This window comes from Hyaena hyaena, unplaced genomic scaffold, assembly GCF_003009895.1.
Source record: "Hyaena hyaena isolate Hyena2069 unplaced genomic scaffold, ASM300989v1 scaffold_158, whole genome shotgun sequence".
Taxonomy (NCBI): domain Eukaryota; kingdom Metazoa; phylum Chordata; class Mammalia; order Carnivora; family Hyaenidae; genus Hyaena; species Hyaena hyaena.
Window position 1 is genome coordinate 176,854 of NW_024080790.1, and position 17,448 is coordinate 194,301.

The 17,448-nt window shown below is 56.7% G+C and overlaps 1 protein-coding gene across 2 annotated transcripts in view; it reads right to left on the reverse strand.

Annotated features, from left to right (window-relative positions):
- The window catches only part of DYSF (dysferlin), a 203,486-nt gene that overhangs the window by 113,066 nt on the left and 72,972 nt on the right, over positions 1–17,448 (reverse strand). For both annotated transcript variants that reach the window (XM_039239562.1, XM_039239561.1), the window contains exons 18-24: positions 13,119–13,234; positions 12,505–12,618; positions 11,110–11,287; positions 10,425–10,549; positions 8,485–8,591; positions 3,380–3,572; positions 1,191–1,346 (exon numbers count right to left, since the gene is read on the reverse strand). In XM_039239562.1, the coding sequence (XP_039095493.1) occupies positions 1,191–1,346; positions 3,380–3,572; positions 8,485–8,591; positions 10,425–10,549; positions 11,110–11,287; positions 12,505–12,618; positions 13,119–13,234 (989 nt within the window). The remainder of the gene's footprint in view (positions 1–1,190; positions 1,347–3,379; positions 3,573–8,484; positions 8,592–10,424; positions 10,550–11,109; positions 11,288–12,504; positions 12,619–13,118; positions 13,235–17,448) is intronic.

The following is a 17,448-nucleotide window of genomic DNA, read 5'->3' on the forward strand; positions in this document are numbered from 1 at the left end:
TAGGATTCTAGCCAACCCTGTAACCTGTCCACATACACTGTGCCATTGAAACCTGTCCTCTCTACCCACCCCAGGGAGTGACAAGAATGACTAGCCAATATGTGAATGGCTGGAGCAACAGCCACTGAGAGGCTTGAGGCTAAGGCTAGCCAACAAGGACTTTGTTGGAAGAGGAGAGGAAGGTGCTGGTCCTGGTGTGGATGGAAGGAGGGGTGGGGGACGGAAGGCTGGGAGCAAGGGCCTGGGGCAGATGGGCCAGGTTGGGAAGAAGGCCAGATGGCTTATAACGTCTACAGAACCATCTGGAGTGAGCGGTGAGTGGCAAGGGGCAGGCCTGCCTTCCAGAGCCACTCCTCCTCCGGCAGGACAGCCTCAGTGGCAGCCCTCCTAACGGGGACTCTCTTCTCAGACCCAGGCAGTCACAGCACAGGAAGGGATTCCCCTGAATTGTGTCCTGGCCACCAGGTCACAGTATACTCCAAGCAAAGTGGCCTTGGCTCTCTATTCCCACATTAATCCAGAGAGGAGGGTAGGGGACCTCAGGTACCTGCTCACATCCCTGTGACCTAGCCCAAGGCTGGCCAGTCAAGAAGATAGACAGGGAGCGAGGATGGGGGTTGGAGGAGGAAGAAGGGGAGGAGAGGTGTGGGCAGGACATGAAGGGTACTGGATTACTTGCCCCCAGCCCCCTGAGGGGCCAGAGCCTTAGGTACACTCGGTGCCCAGACACCAGCCTTCCCACAGGGAAGAACTTGAATCTGAGCATGATCCCAGCTGTAGTCAAAGCACTAGGGCAGGGCATGGAGGTCTGTGCCAACGCTCTTATAGGCCGGGATGAGGGCTGAGAGCCGAACCCCTCTACTAGAGACCTGGCTGGGGAGATGGAGAACAGCCTCGGGAGTCAGACCCTCCCAGAAAGCCGGGGGGGCAGAGGGGCACAGACCCTGCCTCATTCATTCCCAGCGCCCCTGGATTCCAGCTCTCACCTGCCAACTTTCTAGACCAGGTGTGTGGAGTCTAAAGACTTAGCAGGGGAGAGAGAAGGGAAATGGTTTTTCCCAAAGCCCTTGGCCCCTGCTGAGGGTCAAGCCTAAAGGTTTTTGGTTAGATGGAGAACAAGAGGGGACACAGAACAGGAAGGGGACAACCTGGGAGAAAATACGATCACAGCTTGAGAAAAAAGAACCTACTTTCAGAAATATCGTCTGTAGCTTCCCACAATTCTTGCCACAGTAGCTGGCGCCCCGCCGGGAGAAGAGGACCTCATGGGCGGGCACCCGCTGGTACGCCACTCGCTTGTCTCCCTGCAGCATCCAGATGATGATGTCCGGCAGGCTGTTCTGGGGCTGGAGAGAGGATGGCGGTCAGGGTGGGGAAGGCCCACGCCTCGCAGCCCACCACGAGACACCCAAGCCTCTCCTCCCAGCTCCTGGCTCTCCCACCGCCCACTCTCAAGGGCCCCCTTGACCTCCCAGGGCTGGCTGGGCACCTCTATCTTCAGCAGCTACGAGCCCCCAAGGACAGGGCATGAGGCTGCCTCCGCTCACATCAGGAGCCTCCCAAAAATTCACTGAGCTGAGTCCACATTTTCTGCGAAGAGATACTCCTGCATGGAGCCCAGAGCTTATGTTCTTGGACCTCCCTCCCCTGGGTAGATGGATGCTTCTTGGCGGGGACAGAGATTGGAGGATTTGATTTGACCTGAGACAGGACATCACACTTAAGATGCTATCCTTCGTCCTCACCCCTGAGAGTAGCAGCGAATCCATAGATTTCCCCCTTCCTCCTTCCCAGAGGACACTCCCAACCTCCTCTCTCTAATAGCAGGGACTTGTGGGGTCTGGTCCTTTTCTGGGCATAGTGACACTGGATTCTGAAAATGGTGACTGGCCCAGAACAAAACTGCAAGGCCCTGAGTGAGAGCCATTGGGCATAGCCCATCTGCTTCCAAAGTTGGTGAGCAAAGTGGCTCAGTGAGGTGGCCCTGGGTCTCTAACAAGGGCCACCACTGACAGCTGATGCTCCTGGAGCCTCACTGGGCACTTCCCGACTGCACTACACCCTACAGCAAGGACAGGCAGCCCTATTCGCCAGGTGAGGAAATCCAAGCTCAAAGAGGGTAGGAGCTACCCAGGTTCCTCTGACTCCAAATAGTGGTTCCTAACCACTCTTCCAGTGTGGTGCCCAGACAGCAGCAGCTGCAGTCGCTCCTGGGAACTTGCTAGAAATGCAAATTCTCAGGCTCCACACCAGACATGCAGGATCAGATGGGGTTTGCAACCTGTTTTAAACAAGCCCTTCAGGGGACTCTGATGCACACTCAAATTTGAGAAAGACCCTCTCTGGGTTCCCTTGCAGTCAATAGCACGCACTTGACCTTAACCCCTCCCAGCCATATCACAATCTGTGCTGAGAGTTCCAGGGTCAGTCTGGGCCAAGATGATGGAAGGCAGCCTTTGTCAGATTGGTTCGTGGCCACTGCATAGGGTCAGCCTGTGGCTGGGCAATACAGTGTTCCCCCAGGTAGGGGGCCACAGCTCAGGAACGAGTTCAAGGCTCACTCTCAGGGACCAACTTTTTGGGCTGCTCTGAGCAGCCTCCTACCTCCTGGACCCCCCTCTCCCCTTCCACAACTCGCCTCTCCAGAAGTCCCTCTCAGGCCCTGCCCTTTGCCACATTCCTTCTGGGGAGATCCTTCCTCATCATCCCCACCCTCCTCCATAGGGGGGACCACACACCTCTGGTCGGAGTGGGCAACAGCTGCTCTGCCCATGACATATGAGCAGAACTTTGTCCTAGTTCTGGACAAATTTGGAGAATGCTGGCTTGCCCTGGGAACTGGGTGGGCACACTGGACCTGGGGTGGGGAAGGGGGTGGTATGCAGGTGGGGACAAACTGCAGCCACTACTCTCTGATTCAATATAACCGAGTTCAGAGCTACTGCAAAGCAGCCTCCTCAGGCCTGGGGCTCAGAGGCACTCGGCATAGCAGGAAATGCAGGGCCACCAGAGAGAGAGGCAGGTTCAAGGCCAGGTGCAGACAGGTGCTAGCTGGCAGGTCCCCAGGGAAGCAGACCGCAGCACTGAACCTGGAGCCAGGCATGCCGGACCCAGCTCTGTCTCTGACATACTTGGGTGACATTTACTGAGCACATTTGGGGGCACCTAGTGAACAGAACTACACACCGGGCTCTGAGCTAGGCCCCATAACACCCAGGATCTCCTGCTGCTGCAAATGGGGGCACTGAGGATTAGAAACATTGAGTTACCTGTCCAAGCTCACGCAGCCAGAGCTGGATCACACTCTAGACAAGTCCCCATGTCCCTCCCCGTTCTGATGTTCTCAGGGAAGAGGAAGAAACCCTCCAGGGTTGACTACCTCCTCCGCCAGGGCCCGGAGACGTAGCAGCCAGTCTTCCGCCTGCTCCAGGGCAGCAGGGAGCTCGCTGTGGCCAAGTTTCAGTGCCAAGGCCGCCTCAGCGATCTGGCCTAGGTGACGGCTGCGCAGCCTATACAGGTACTGGTCCAGGTGGGTGGCAGAGGGTATCTCTTGGATGTCGCCTAGGGGCTGGCTGTAAGGGACAGACAGATGAGATGAACCCAGCAGTCAGCCAGGTCCAAGTACACATGCTGTACACACACATGCACACAGACGCCTCCCCCAAATAGGCCCTACACCCTCTACCTGCCTGTTGGGTACTCCATGTGCCCTGGGTGCCTTCCCCAGCCTGACCCACAGGCACAGTCATCTCCGTGTGACCTGCTCCATCCTCACCTCCTCCAGGAAGCCTTCCCTCACTACACTGGTCTGTGTGCCTCTTGCTCTGAAGTCCTTCAGCTCTTTATTCTGGAGCAGCCTGTTTGGAACTTAGGAGCTCTTTTGCATGTGTGTCGCCTCTGCCCAAATGACTGCAAGCCCTCAGAGGGCCCAGCAGGTCCCTCCGTGCCCTGCATCCTCCCAGAGCAGGGGCTGGAGTGCTAAGCTGCCCTTGGCTGAAATGAATCCATTCTGTTGTATGCACACGTTCTTCAGGAGGGAAATTTATGGACCCCTGACAAGCCACTGCAGACAGACACTGTGGGGAGGCCGGCAGCCAGCAATACAGATGTGTGACCTGGGGCAGCCCCACGACACCCGTCCCAGAAGCCTTTGGAGAGGAGGTGCGGGGTACATACAGCCCCAGAAATACAACCCTAGGCCCCAAATGGGGGTTGGGTTTAAACTCAATCCTATTTGGAGGCAAAGAACTCTGACCCTCCCCATCCCTCTGGGCTCCCTAGAAGTCTTTCTTCACATGGCCCTTCCTCACCATACTAAGCCTCCAGGGCCAGTCCATACACACACAAGGGTCATGCAGGGAGGGTGGGGCGGGGGTGTCTGCGCTCTCCCTCACCAGGCAGGAGCCCTCTGGATTATCCCTGCCTGGGGGTGTGGGGGCCGCTCCACCCCTGCCCCACCCCCACTGAGCCCTTGACTCCCAAGCAGGACATCAGTCAAACCCGCTCCACCAGTCCTGCCCCCACCACTTGCAGCCCCCCCACCTCACACTCCCCTCCCCGCAGTGTCTCGACTCCGGCTCCCGGCTGATTTATTTTTCTGCCAATTTCCCCGAGCTATGCAGAACCAATTACCGCCGGAGCGCAGCGGCACCGCCGCCGCCAGATACACCACTCTGGCAGGCCCTCGGCGCACTACATTTTTCCTGTTATTTTTTTTAATTGAATTTTTAGGGTGGGGGGAGCAGTACGCAAACTCCATCTCGGGGAAACTTAAGCCCCGGGGCCTGTCTCAGGTCACGTACTGCACACCCTGTAGTAATATAATATTTACTGCCCCGAGGGTGCCGCGGATGGGGCTGCCCCAGGCCAGGAGAGGGGCGGCCTCCGTCCGCAGCCCACTCGCTCAGGGTGGAGGGGCATGCCGGTGGGTAAAGGGGGGCCTGGGCCAGAGTCCTGGGCTGGGGCCTGCCTGGGAAGGAGGCCTGAGTGGGCCTGAGGGTGGGGGCAGGCAGATCTGGAGTTGGATATGGAGAGCTGAGCCAACCAGGCTGATTTATGCTCCCAGGCTAGGTGGGGAGCCGGGAGGGACTGCCACCAAGGGGAGATTTTCATAGAGGCCACCAGTCCGGCCAAACCCCCCCAGAAACAGCCAGGACCATGACTGCCACCAGCAAGATGTCTTGGCCCTTTCCCACCCCAGGAAAGCCCAAGACAGAGGGTACCGAAGGAAAGGGAGACTGGAAAACGGAGGTCAGATGCTATTGTGCCCCCGACCCCAAACGGGGGCTGTTGCCCTGCCAAACCTGGCTGACTCGGGAATAGTACGTGGGCCCAGGGCAGGGTTCGGTGCAGGCTGAGAGCAGAGCTGGACACTCAAAGTCGCTGCTGCCCCCTGCAGTGAATGCGTGTCCTTATCAAGAATAGCCATCTGGGAAGGACAGTGTCTGGCCTGAAAGATGAACTGGTCCAGGGATCATTCATTCCATTCCTCATGAGTTAGTCCTGTCTCGGGGCGGGGGGTGGGGGGGAACCCCGGCCTGCCCGCAGGGATCACCCAGAACAGAGAGGCCAACAGGCTAGATCCCCACTGAGCAGCCGCAGAGGCAGAAGTACTTCCTGGAGGAATCTCGTCAGGCCAAGGGCCAGATGGCGTTCTGGCCGAAAGAATAGCACGTGCACAAGACGAAGGCTCAGGGGCAGGAGGGAGCACACGCGGGGTGGTGAGAGGCTCCAAAGGGCCGGAGGGTAGGACTTCTGGTGTGCATGAGGCAGAGGGGGGGTGGGGACAGAGAGGCCCCTCTGCCAGGATGAGAGCTAGGACTTTTCCTGAAGGCAGCGGGGGCCACGCAGCCAAGGTGGCGCGGCAGAGTTTTAGGAAGACTCCTGAGAATGAACTGGATGTGCCGGCAGAACATTCAGGCAGAGATGTGTAGCAGGCAGATGGGTCCGCGGGTCTAGGGACCCGAGGAGAAGGCTGGCCTGGAAGAACAGAGGAGGCACCACTGGCAGGGGCAGACAGGCTACCCGGGAAAAGGGGGATGTGAAACCAAGGACACTGATTTCGGAGGCGGGATGAGGCTGGCTGAAGGAATAGTGAGCAGCTAGTGGTCAGCGCTGGTGCACTGGCTTGGGGCCCCAGCGCTTGTCAGCACGGAGCCAGAGGCGAAGGCAGCACTCTTGCTGCTGTCCTGGGGCTATTGGTGACCTCAAGTGTGCCTGAAAGAATTTGTCCCGACGCTCACTATTCCTCCCTGGAAAGCCATTTGTGCATTCCAAGAAGATGGGAACCTTTCCCCCAACTCCTGATCCTCTAACTCAGTGCCCCCAGGGGGCCCCCAGGACCCTCTATCCCCACGAGAGGGACTCTAAGGGGACCAGGCTTTGGCAGAAATGTGAGACCAGAGTCCTGAGAGGGGCAGCGAGGGCAGCCCAGGACTCTGGTCCCACTCATCTCCAATGTTTCAGGCACCTGAGACCTCCCAAGGTCCACACGACCCATGAGTCAGTCAGGAGCAGTGCTGCGAGTAGAGCCCATAGCCCTGGCCTGCCCGCCACACCCTGGCTGTCAGGCTCCAAGCCCCTCCCTGTGCTGACTGCGCCCCATGTGCCCCTCCAGCCTCACTCTGTCCCCCAACCCCCAGACCACAGATGTCCTCAGGTACTTCCCACCCAACACGGCCAGTCCTCGGGTCCTCATCCTCCTCTAAAGCTGCTCTTCTCCCACCGATCCCCTCTGAGAATAGCCCTATGTCCACCCAACTGCTCTGGCCAGAGCTGGGGGATTATTCTGGACGTTCCTTGAGCCCCCACATCCAACCAGACCCAGTCACTTGCTAGAGGTGTGAATCCTAGCACAGAAAGGGTTCACTATGAGGCCACTGTCATTATGATGCCTCCTCAGGAGTCCACACTGTCCTGTGCCTCTCTCGGCCCCCATCCCTCCCCATGCCATGGCTTGGGTGACACCTTCATCCAATGTCCGCTTACCACCCCACCAACCCCCTGCCTTACACTGCAGCCAGGGAGAGCATCTGAACCACAAGGACCCCTGTGGCCCCACCCAAAGCCTCCCAGAGCTGAGCTCACCTTGGCGGACCCCTGAGGCCTGTGTGTCCCATTTGGCCTTCATCTTCCCCTGCCAACCCAGGGAGGAAGCCGGCATTTTAGACTTCTGCACCCTTGCCTGGACAGTTCTCTCTCCAAAAGCTGGCTCCTACTCTTCCTTCAGAGTTCACAGCGGGGGCATCCCCTACTCCAGGAAGCTTCTCTGAATTCAACTTGAGCTTGATGCACCTGCTCTGAGCTCCTGCAGCACACGCCTCCAACTCCCCAACATAACGCTGCTTCATTTGCTCACTTTTGCCTCTGTCACCTCAAGAGGGCTGAAGCTGCAGCCTTGTCAATATGCTTTAGGTGTCTGGCACGGAGCCCACCAGGCTTCAGAAAGATTTGGAGAATGTGTGAATGATCTGCCTGGAATTCTACCACTGAGGGGCAGGGGAGTTTCTTTGGGGTAATGTTTTGTTTGATAAAGACGTGCTTCCCAAACAGGATACAGAGAATGAGAAGGCACTGTGTCAGGCAGCCACGGTTATCAATTTCTGAGTGTGAAGGCACTTCTCAGACATTCAGCACGAGGGGAAGGAAATGATAAGATTGAGAGGAGAATAGAATACAGTTTCATACATTTACACTTAACCCCACAGAGAGTAGAAAAACAACTGTGTATCATTAAGCCCATTTAACAGCTGAGAAAACTGAGGTCCAGAGAAATGAAGCACCCAAAGCTACCATGCTGGTTAAAGGGACAAGAAGCTAGATCTTCTGACATTTTTTCGTAATGGTAATTATAGCTCCCATTTATCAAATACTTCCTGAAAGACCAAGCATTTTGCTTACATGCTATTAGAAGCAGTTCTTCTTAATATGTGGTTGAAGATGAAGAAACCGAGGCTCAGAGAAGGTGGGTGGTGAGCCCCAAATCACCCAGCAGTGGAGGGGAGGCTGAGATGCTCCCCTTTGGCTGGGCCTCTGAGCACCCCCGCTTTCCATCACCCCCAGAGCCCTCTTTTCCTGAAGCTGACGAGCAGCCGTGTTAATAGAAGGCTAAATAGAAACCGGGGTCCCCGATGTGGCCTTGGGGAGGAGGGGCACTGTCACCCCCACCAGCCAGCTCCTCCTGGAGATTCCATCAGGGAACTAGGAGGTCGGGGATCAGAGACACAATGGTCCCCATTCAGGTGAGCTGGGCCGCGCCAGGCCCGCAGCTGCCGCTGCTGCAGGGAGATTTATGACCTGCTCTAAATGTCACCTTTTCAACTCCCCGCGCTGGCTCCACCACCTTTGGACTCAGCACGGGCTGGACTGCTGGCCAAGCGTGGCTGGGGAGACGTGCCGCCACTCACTGCCACACACGAGCACTCCTAGGGCGAGGGCCTGGCTGAGCCAGGAGGGGAGGGCACGTGGGTGCCAGGCACCACCTACCTGCAGTCTGAGATGAGCTCATCCATCAGCTGAGCCAACAGGGAGCCCAGGTCCTCACTGCTGCACTGCGCCTTCAGGGCCAAGTGGACTTGCTCCAGGCCAGCTTCCTGCGGAACAGGCAGGCAAACTTGGGACCATCACTTAGGGCAGAAGGTACACACCAGATCCCCAACCCCCAGGCCCCGTCACTGACATCTGAATCCGTCACCCTGAACTGAAGGAGAGAACAGGTAGAGCAGAGAAGGCAGAGCCCAGACCCAAAAAACTAATCTGTCTCGCCTCAAGAACCTTCCTGGGCTCCCCACACCAAACAGATCCAAACTCCCAAGCCTGGGACCCCAACCGCAGGCCTGGCTGCAGGACTTGAGTGCCGTGTGCAGGCTCCCACAGGACTCCGCCCATTCCACTCCTCACAGGGGCCCCCTCGAGCCGGTCTGACATCTCACAGGTAAGGACCTGCTGAGCCCACACCAGTCCCCACCCGAAAGGGCGCATCCTTCCAATCATCCTGCCCTTCCTTCAGGAACACTCAGACAACCTCCAAGAGCAGGGAGTTCCCTCTCCAAACTCACAGCCCGTCCCTCCCTGGTCACATCCGTCTCCTCCCGGGGCTCCTCTGCAGCTATCTCCATGGGCCTCAGCCCCAAGCTGCGAGGCAGAGAGCCCTCACAGGATACCTGTCAGGTCGAGGGCTCGCCCCTCAGTCCTCTCAGGTCCCCTCCCCACCTGTCAGCCTCCCTGAGCACATGCCATTCTGAGGACAGGCCTCGGGAAGGACGCCCAGTCAGGGCCCTCAGGGAGTGTCTTGTGGGAGAACGGCTGAGCCCCAAGGAGTCTGGACCTGCAGAACACGGACACCAAGCCCTCCAGAACCTGGGTGCTGACTAGTCTCCTCCTTCCCCAAGAGCTGCCAGTCTCGAGAAGTCCGGCCACCATGCCTTCACATAGGCCTGTATCCCCTCCCTGCCCCGCCAAGGCCCCAACCCCCTAGCCCTCCCCCACCCTGCTCACTGTGCTCACTTCTGCACCCACAGACATGCCCAAGCCTCTGCGACCCCCTCCGCCCACCCCACTGCTCCTGGCCTGCTCCAGCAGCGTGGCCGCCCCTGCCTCCCCGAGGTTCCCGTGGGCCACACTCCTTGTGGATGAGCCTCCGTGCACACACAGAAACAGCCTGGGGCCACCACCAGGATCACAGCTGCACGCCCTTGGCCTCTACACCTGTGTGCGCTTTGTTCTCCTCCACTCTAGCCAAATGCCAGGCCCTCCACTCTCAGCACCCACAGGGAAACCCCCCAGAGGGCCCCGTGGTCACGTCCAAAGCAGGGCTCACCACCTGACCTCGTACCCTCTGCTTCTCTCTGCCTTTCCAAGTCCTCAGCCACCAAGTCTTTCTAGCCCAAGTCCTGCAGCTGTGTTCCCGAGGTCCCTCCTGCCCGGCGCCTCGTCCACCGCAATGGCAGCCTAACAGGGCCCCTGCCTCCCATCGCCTCACGGCCTCTGCAATGCCCTCCTAACGCTCCTTGGCCCTCCCCCTCCTCTGAGCCCCCATCCTTCCCTGTGGTTCTCCTGGAGTGTCACCTGCACTTCCGTTTGGAACCTCTGGATGAGAGGTGTGGGGTGAACCTGTGCTTGCCGTCACTAAACTGGCTCCTGAAGGCCTTCTTGTTCAAGTCTACCCGTGGCTGCAAGCCTCCAGCACAAACCCCTGCGTGTGGTAAGAGTCAAAGGCAGCTGGTGAATGAATGGATGGATGGATGGGTGCGAGGCTCCATCCTGCTGCTCCAGCTTGCTTCCACTCAGCTCCTTCTCTGCACTGTCTCCTACCTCAGCCTGGGCTCCCCAGGTCACTCTCACTCCCTCTCTCTGGTCCACAGGCCCCCCGTGGGGGTAAGGGGCGTGCACAAGGTGTGTGCAGGCGTGAGGCAGTTTCTACTCACCAGCCGGTCGGCGACCCTGAGCAGCTGGTTCTGAGCCTCGACTCTGTGGCTGATGTCCTCCCAGTAGGATGACAGCACCACCACGGGCTTCACGTTGCCCCAGGGCAAGTAGTAGTAGTGGCACCCTGGAAAGATGCGAAGGGCCTGGTACTGAGCCAGGAGCACAGGGTGGGTGGGAAAGGGCCCAAAGGTGGGACAGATTCAGGCACCTGCTCCTTCCCCCTAGGAACTCCCTTGGACACACATGCACGGTCCATATTCCCCAGGGTCCAAACAAGGTGCCTGAGCCCCCTTCGTGTGTGGAACAAACAGCGGCTGCTCTCATTAGGGCTCTTTAACTCATCCCAACAGAGGGGTTGTTAGAAGGACCCTGGGAAACCCACACTCTCCAAAACCTCAACGCCAAGCCAGCATGGAATCGACTATTGTCTTAGGTCAGGATCAGTGCCGATCACAGCCGGTTTCAGGAGCCCCACTTGTGGCCCTGGCAGCAGAGACCCATCGGGAGGTGAACAGGGAGTGGGGGCTAACACAGGGGGACCAAGCAGGGGGTCACCCCAAATAGGTTTGCCTGGGTCAGGGCCTTGGGGTGGGCCTCCAGCAGCTTTCTGTGAGAAGCAGGATTGAGGGTCCAGCCCTGCTCTGTGGTCTGGGCCCCAGCCAGGCGCACAGCCTTTGGCCTCACCGTCAAAGACCGCCCGGCTGTACTGGGTGGTGGAGGCCAGTGGCAGGCAGGTCGTGTCGAACTTGTTACCGTAGTTCCCGATGCTGACCTCAAACTGGATGGCATCGTCAACATCCTGGAGCATGGAGGCCGAGTAGAAGGCAGCAAAGAGGGAATACTTGCGCCTCCGGAGGTACTTCTGGGAACAGGAAGCGCAGCCGAAAGGTCATGAGGAGCAGGAAGGAAGACACTGGAGTGAGGAGGGGTCACGAGTCTGGCAGGCCCTGGCCATGACTGGCGCCCAATAAATCCTGGCTGGACAGATGGGTGGTGAATGGTCCAGCTAAGCAACAGTGCCCAGATTTGGTTACTAACGGAGCAAACTCATTCCAGGCCTGTGTGTTTGGCCACGTTCCTCTAATAAGGTCTGATCCTCCAAGGTCATGCTTCTCCTTAATCCAAACCGGCAGCAGCAGCACCGCCACCCTGGGGGTGCCTGGTCTCATGCATCCGCCACTCAAAAGGGGCCAAGGGCCCTAAACCACCATGCCTCTGTGCAGAGCTCCCAGCCCATGCCACTCAGGGTCTCCACCACACCATCCAGCTCTGCATTTTACACAAGCCGCCATGTGTTTGGGATGAATGTCCCCTGTGGGCATCAGGCACAGGGCTGAGGACATGGCAGGCACTTGATCACACAGCCCAAGACAACTTTGCAATCCCCTTCACGGAAGGCAGAGAGACAATGGTTACACAACTGGGCTTTTGAATAATGTAAATAGAGTGGCGCCCGAGTGGCGCAGTCGGTTGAGCATCCGACTCCTGGTTTCTGCTCAGGTCATGATCTCAGGGGTCATGAGACTGAGCTCTGCATGGGGCTCTGTGCTGTCATACAGAAGGATCAGCGCTTGCTGACTACAGAATCTGAAAGCTTAAACCACCATGCAGACCCCATACAGCTGCCTCCTGACACAAGGCTCGGCTCTACCGCTTGCTGCTCTGATACATTCGAGCCTCAGTTTCCTCACCTGTAAAATGGAGATACTAACAGCAACCACCTGACAGGTGCTGGGAGGCCTCAATGACATCAAATGTCACTAACATAGTGTCTGACATATGGTGAGTGCTTAATAAGCATTAGCTGTCTTTACATTATTGTTATAAAACAGATCTCTCATTTTGAATCAAGCTCTAGCCTTTTAAAATATTTTCATTTATTTTCTTTGAGCCTCTGAACATCCCTCAGGAAGGTAGGATAGCTGTGGGGTTGCTCCCATTTCACAGCTTAGGCACTGAGGCCCAGAGGGGTGAAGGAACAGCCTGTGGGTATAGCCGAGCCCTCCTCCACTATGACAAGAGAAGCCAGCCCCATTTGGTCGCCACCTCTTTCGCTCCTTCCAGAGCCACACCCCTCACCTCCACCCGAAGGATGTCATCCGCAGGGAGGTCCTCCACTTTCTGCTCGCTGTGCTCCACCAGCTTGGTCTCCAGGGAGAGCAGAACCCGACCTCGGTAGGCCACGCCTTCCCCCTAAGAGGAGAAGTTGGGTCACCAGAAGCAGGGCGGGTGGATGGGAAGAGAGGAAGAAAAGGGGCCTGATCTGGCCCTGGCTCATCTACCAGACAGCCAGGAAGGCCCTGGGCTACCCCCATCACTCTGCAGATAAAAAACAGTGGCCCAGAGAGCATAGGGGACATGACAAGCCACCCAGATGGTCAGTACCAGACTCCAACCCAGCCAGAGAAAAGATGAAACTTGACACAGACAAGGCCTCAGTCCTTCGGGGAGGCCAGGAAAAAGGTGGCAGGGGGAGTATTAGGCTGGTCCTGAAGGGAAAGCAGAAGGGAGGAAGAAGGAAGTAGGAGCCAGGAGGGGGCCCGGTGGTAGGAAGGTTCTCTGAGGGGACACTGTCTGGCCCTGTGCTTCCATCGTGCTCTTGGAGTCCAGACCAGAGCAGAGGTGGCCCAGGCTGGAAGAGCCCCACATGCAGGCCTGGGGGTGTGGGTTTGTGGGGGTGCCGGCCGGCTCACCTTGCCCATGTTGAGTTCTACGTAGGGGTCCGGGAAGCCAGTGAACTCCCTGGGGCTGCCGTAGAGGTTGACATAGCAGGGCCCGAAGGTGGGGAGGAAGCCCAGATGGTCGTCCACTGGGAGACACGGGTGGGAATCAGAAGAGCCAGCCCAGTGTGGCTTTCTAGTGCTCAGCCCTGCCAACCTCAGGCCTGAGCCCATCCCTGGCCCTCAGCTCCCTGAACATGCAGAGGATGCAGCCCCCGTAAGTGTGTAAAGAATCGTGACACTGACCATTGTCTCCCATGGGCCCTTTAATCCTCACCACTATGCTGAGACGTGCAGATTTTTATTACTTTTATTATCTTGTTTCACATATGAAGAAACTGAGGTTCAGAGATGCAAAGGAACATGTCACTACAAAGTGGCAGAGCCCAAAATGGTCTAACCCCAAAGCCCATGCACTGAGCCCGCACACAAACCTGGGGTCTGGGGCCCTCCACTGCCCTTCCTCTTTCAGACCACACCCCAGCCTGCACCCCCATCCCTCTTCCACAGGAGTGAGGGGGACACACAAAGGAGGCCCCAGAGTCTGGTGTCCAAAGAAGCCATCACCCAGGGAGCCAGGGTGGAGACCTGGCCAGATGCCCCAGTCCACAGGGCACTCCCCCAGCATATGTCCCCCATACCCACCATATCGTTATGAAATCGAGACAGATCACCTAACAGCCCTGACTTGCTCCGGCTTCTGCCTCCCTCCCTGCATTGTGCAAAGAACCACCTTTCAGTGGACCAGGTTGGAGGACAGTGTGAAGGAGAATCCCACCAGTGATGAGGGAAATCTTGTCTCTACATCACTGTCTCCTCAGAGACTCTCTGTTGTTAGGTCATAATTTCCCAGCCAACGGTTAAGTTTCCCAGGACAGGACTTCACTGGACAATAAATACTCTGGGAACCTGGAAAAGCCAAGGTGTCTCTTCCAGAGGAAGGGGGGAGGGGCTGTTTCCAGAATGCCAACAATGGAAAGTGGGCCCGCGAGCAGGAGCCATCTGGGATGATCCAATCCTTACGATCATGGAAGGGGAAAGGTAGGTACAAAATAAATGGCCTCAGCAAGGAAATGCTTGAGCCAGACCTAAGGGCAGCAGGAGCTGTGAACCCCAAGTCCCACCGAGTGCCAAGACCCTGGGGTAAAGAGACGTGGGCAGGGACAAGGCTTGAGTGCAGGAGCGTGCCTTCCCGCAGAGCCAGCTGCCTGTCACCACTCTCCCTCCGGTCTCCAGCACAGACAGGGTCGTGGCATTTGGGACAGAGGTGGAGGCCCAGGCTAAGGAAACTAACATGAGCTTTACTAATTATTTGTACTAATTATCTCCATTATGGTTTACCCTGTAAACTCCAACTTCAAGAGTTTTCCACTTACCCTGGCCTCCTCCTGGTCCCGAGATGCCTTGCCCAGGGCCTTGCCCCCCGCCCCTGCCTGCGAGAGTGGACTCTCATTTGAGCCTGAGCTGGAGCCTAGCAGATTCCAGAGGGGGTTGCGTGGGGAATTGTCTTTAAAGCATTCCAAGCGATTTTCATATTCAACCGCGGTACAGAAGTAACAGCCAAAGGTAAGCTCAGGGACCATGGTGGCGTACCTCAATCCCATCTCAAGCCAATCAAAAACTCCCCAGCAACCAGCACCCTCTCCCCTCCAGCTAAAAACCCGCAGCCCACCCCATTGCCATCCCCAGGAAAGCACATACGGTCCACGGCTGGAGAAGGCTTGACCACACCTGCAGGCTCCTCTGAAGTGTAAAGAAATGGAAAAGGGGTTAGGATGGACATGACTGGGAGGACTGGTTACATGAACATGCATGTGGATGGAGAGTTGGCAGACAGACAGATGGAAAGACGGCTCCCATGTGGGAAATAGATGTGGCCCAAGGCCCCTCCCCGCTCCGAGCTGCGAATTTATCACACATTAAGTCATTACCGCATCACCACCGCCAACCAGACACAGTCCCCAGCAGCAAGATGAGCCCCCAGACCCCTGCTCACCAGTGTCTGCCTGCCTATGTCTGCGTGTTCTGTTTGCCAATTGAAAATGGGACCTGAAACTTGACTCAATACATTCAAGTAACAACACAGAAAAAAAAAATTGTGCTTTTTTTTCTGTATTATAGCCAAATAAGTGAGGGTAACAAAGCACAGACACAAAGGAAGGTGGGGGGGAAACATGAAAGGCGGTGAGGCATACCCAGGACTCTACCCAACAGGCAGGTTAACACTTGGGACCAAGATCCCTGAGCAATGGCATTTCAAGGTACGACATCTCCATCTAGTGGCCATTTTTAGTATTGCCGGCAAGGGCACCATGTTGCATTTTCACAACAGCAGGCACTGGGATCTGGCTTCCCGCACCTGCCACTTCAGGTGAAGCACAGTCCCAGACCCTGTCCATCAGCTAAAGGTTCTACACCCTGGGACATGCCTCTACACTCTAGTAAGGGGTGTGCATAATTGAGAGAAGCAAGGAAGGAGATGCTCTAGCACCCTTCTCGGCTCTTAGAATCTGTCCCTCATTTCTAAGGTAGATATAAAATGCCCCCAAGAGAGTGGGCACCCTTCCATCTCTTTCCATGGCCCTCTCTGATCTGAGCCTCTTCCTGCACTCTGACCCTCACTGTTTCCTCCTCCAACTAGCTGAGTGTGACCAGGTCTGGGGGCATGACCAAGCCTGTGGATACGGTTGATGAAATCTTTGATTATTTTCATTTGTTGGTCATCTTTACCTATTTGTCTCCTTTCAAAAAATATACCCATGGCTATTCTCCCATAGCTTCATGGCTATAGTTAAGAGCCAAGAGTTGAGCAAAATATCATGAAGGAAGACTGAATAGACATACAGACAGAAAGAGCGAAGAGGAGAGAGAAGGGGAACCTGGAAGCCCACATACGAGGACAAGGCTGACCCATTGGTGCAGAAGGCAGCAGGAGGGCGAGGCCCTGGGACCCGGCCCCGCAGCTCTCTGCAGCCGGGCCTTGGCTAGGAATGCCGGCTGGCAGAATTCAGGGCTGCAGAAACCATAACTCATGGCCATTTTCATATCCACAGGAATAGGTTTTCATCAATGGGGAAGCTAGGCCTCTGGTCATAGGGGAGCTTTCAGCAACAGGGAGAGGACCCACACGGGTACAGCTGCAGCTCCGAGGAGAGCCACGGGCAGCGTCCACCGGAAGGAAACAGATTCCATTTTAAGCTCCTTCCAAATGATTACAAACAGACCCGGCCAGTTATCTCAGGGTAATGAGGCCGAGGTCACAGTTCCCACCGCCATGTGCTTCTGGCAGAGGCAAACTCCACTTCACACCCACAGACTGACTCTGAATCCTGGCTGTAAACCAGTGTCCCACCTAGACACAGATGTCCCCCTAACCCCACCAGCCATCTGACCAACACATGCCTCTAGTGTCCAGGAGGACCAAGCAGTGGCTGCCGAGAAGTCTATTTCCCAATGGCAGCTTTCATTAATTCCTTCATCTCCTCATTCATTCATTTGTCCGTTCAATGAATGAGCCCAATCAGGCACAGTGCTAAGCACCTAGTAAGCCGTGGCCCTGCTGACAATTTAGACCAACAATTCTTCATTTGGGGGCAGAATCATAGGTGTCCAGGTGCTGAGGAGACCCATCCCAGGTTCTCTCCTCTGTGTCTGCAGACAGCTCCTACAGTCAAGGGCAGACTGACCAGTGAAGCTACCTAAGACAAGGCCTCTATTTAGTCCTCATCACCCTTGTGCCAAAATGCAAGTGTTTTGCTGTGTTTCCCTAAGCCCAGGGAACCGTAGCTGCAGAAGCCCCAAAACACAGATGAATGCTCCCAGTTTTGTGGCCTGAGCCACCCAGCCCAACTCCTTCACCTTAGGGAAGCCGGGGAAGACCAAGAACAGGCCCTCCCGGCCTGGGCAGCCACACATCACAGCCCTGCAGACAGTGCCCTGGGACACCCACGTCTCCTCCTGGAGAAGCCGAGGCCGTTACCTGCCGCCAGCCCCGCCGGCTCCTCCTCTCGGCAGTCTCCCACGCCCATAGTTTGGCTGCCTGACACCAGCCCATGCCAGAGAGGAGGAGAAGCCGAGAAGTGCTGGGAAATCATCATCTAGGCTCCAAAGACCAAAGGAAAAAAAACCCAAAAAACCAACCAACAAACAAACGCTATGGATTTCTTAGCTGTGGAAAAAACTGTAGGTGAGCAGGGGAGGGTCAGAGAGAGAGGGAGCTACAGACTCTGAAATTGGCTCCAGGCTCCGAGCTGGCAGTCAGCACAGAGCCCGACGCGTGGCCGAACCCACAAACCGTGAGATC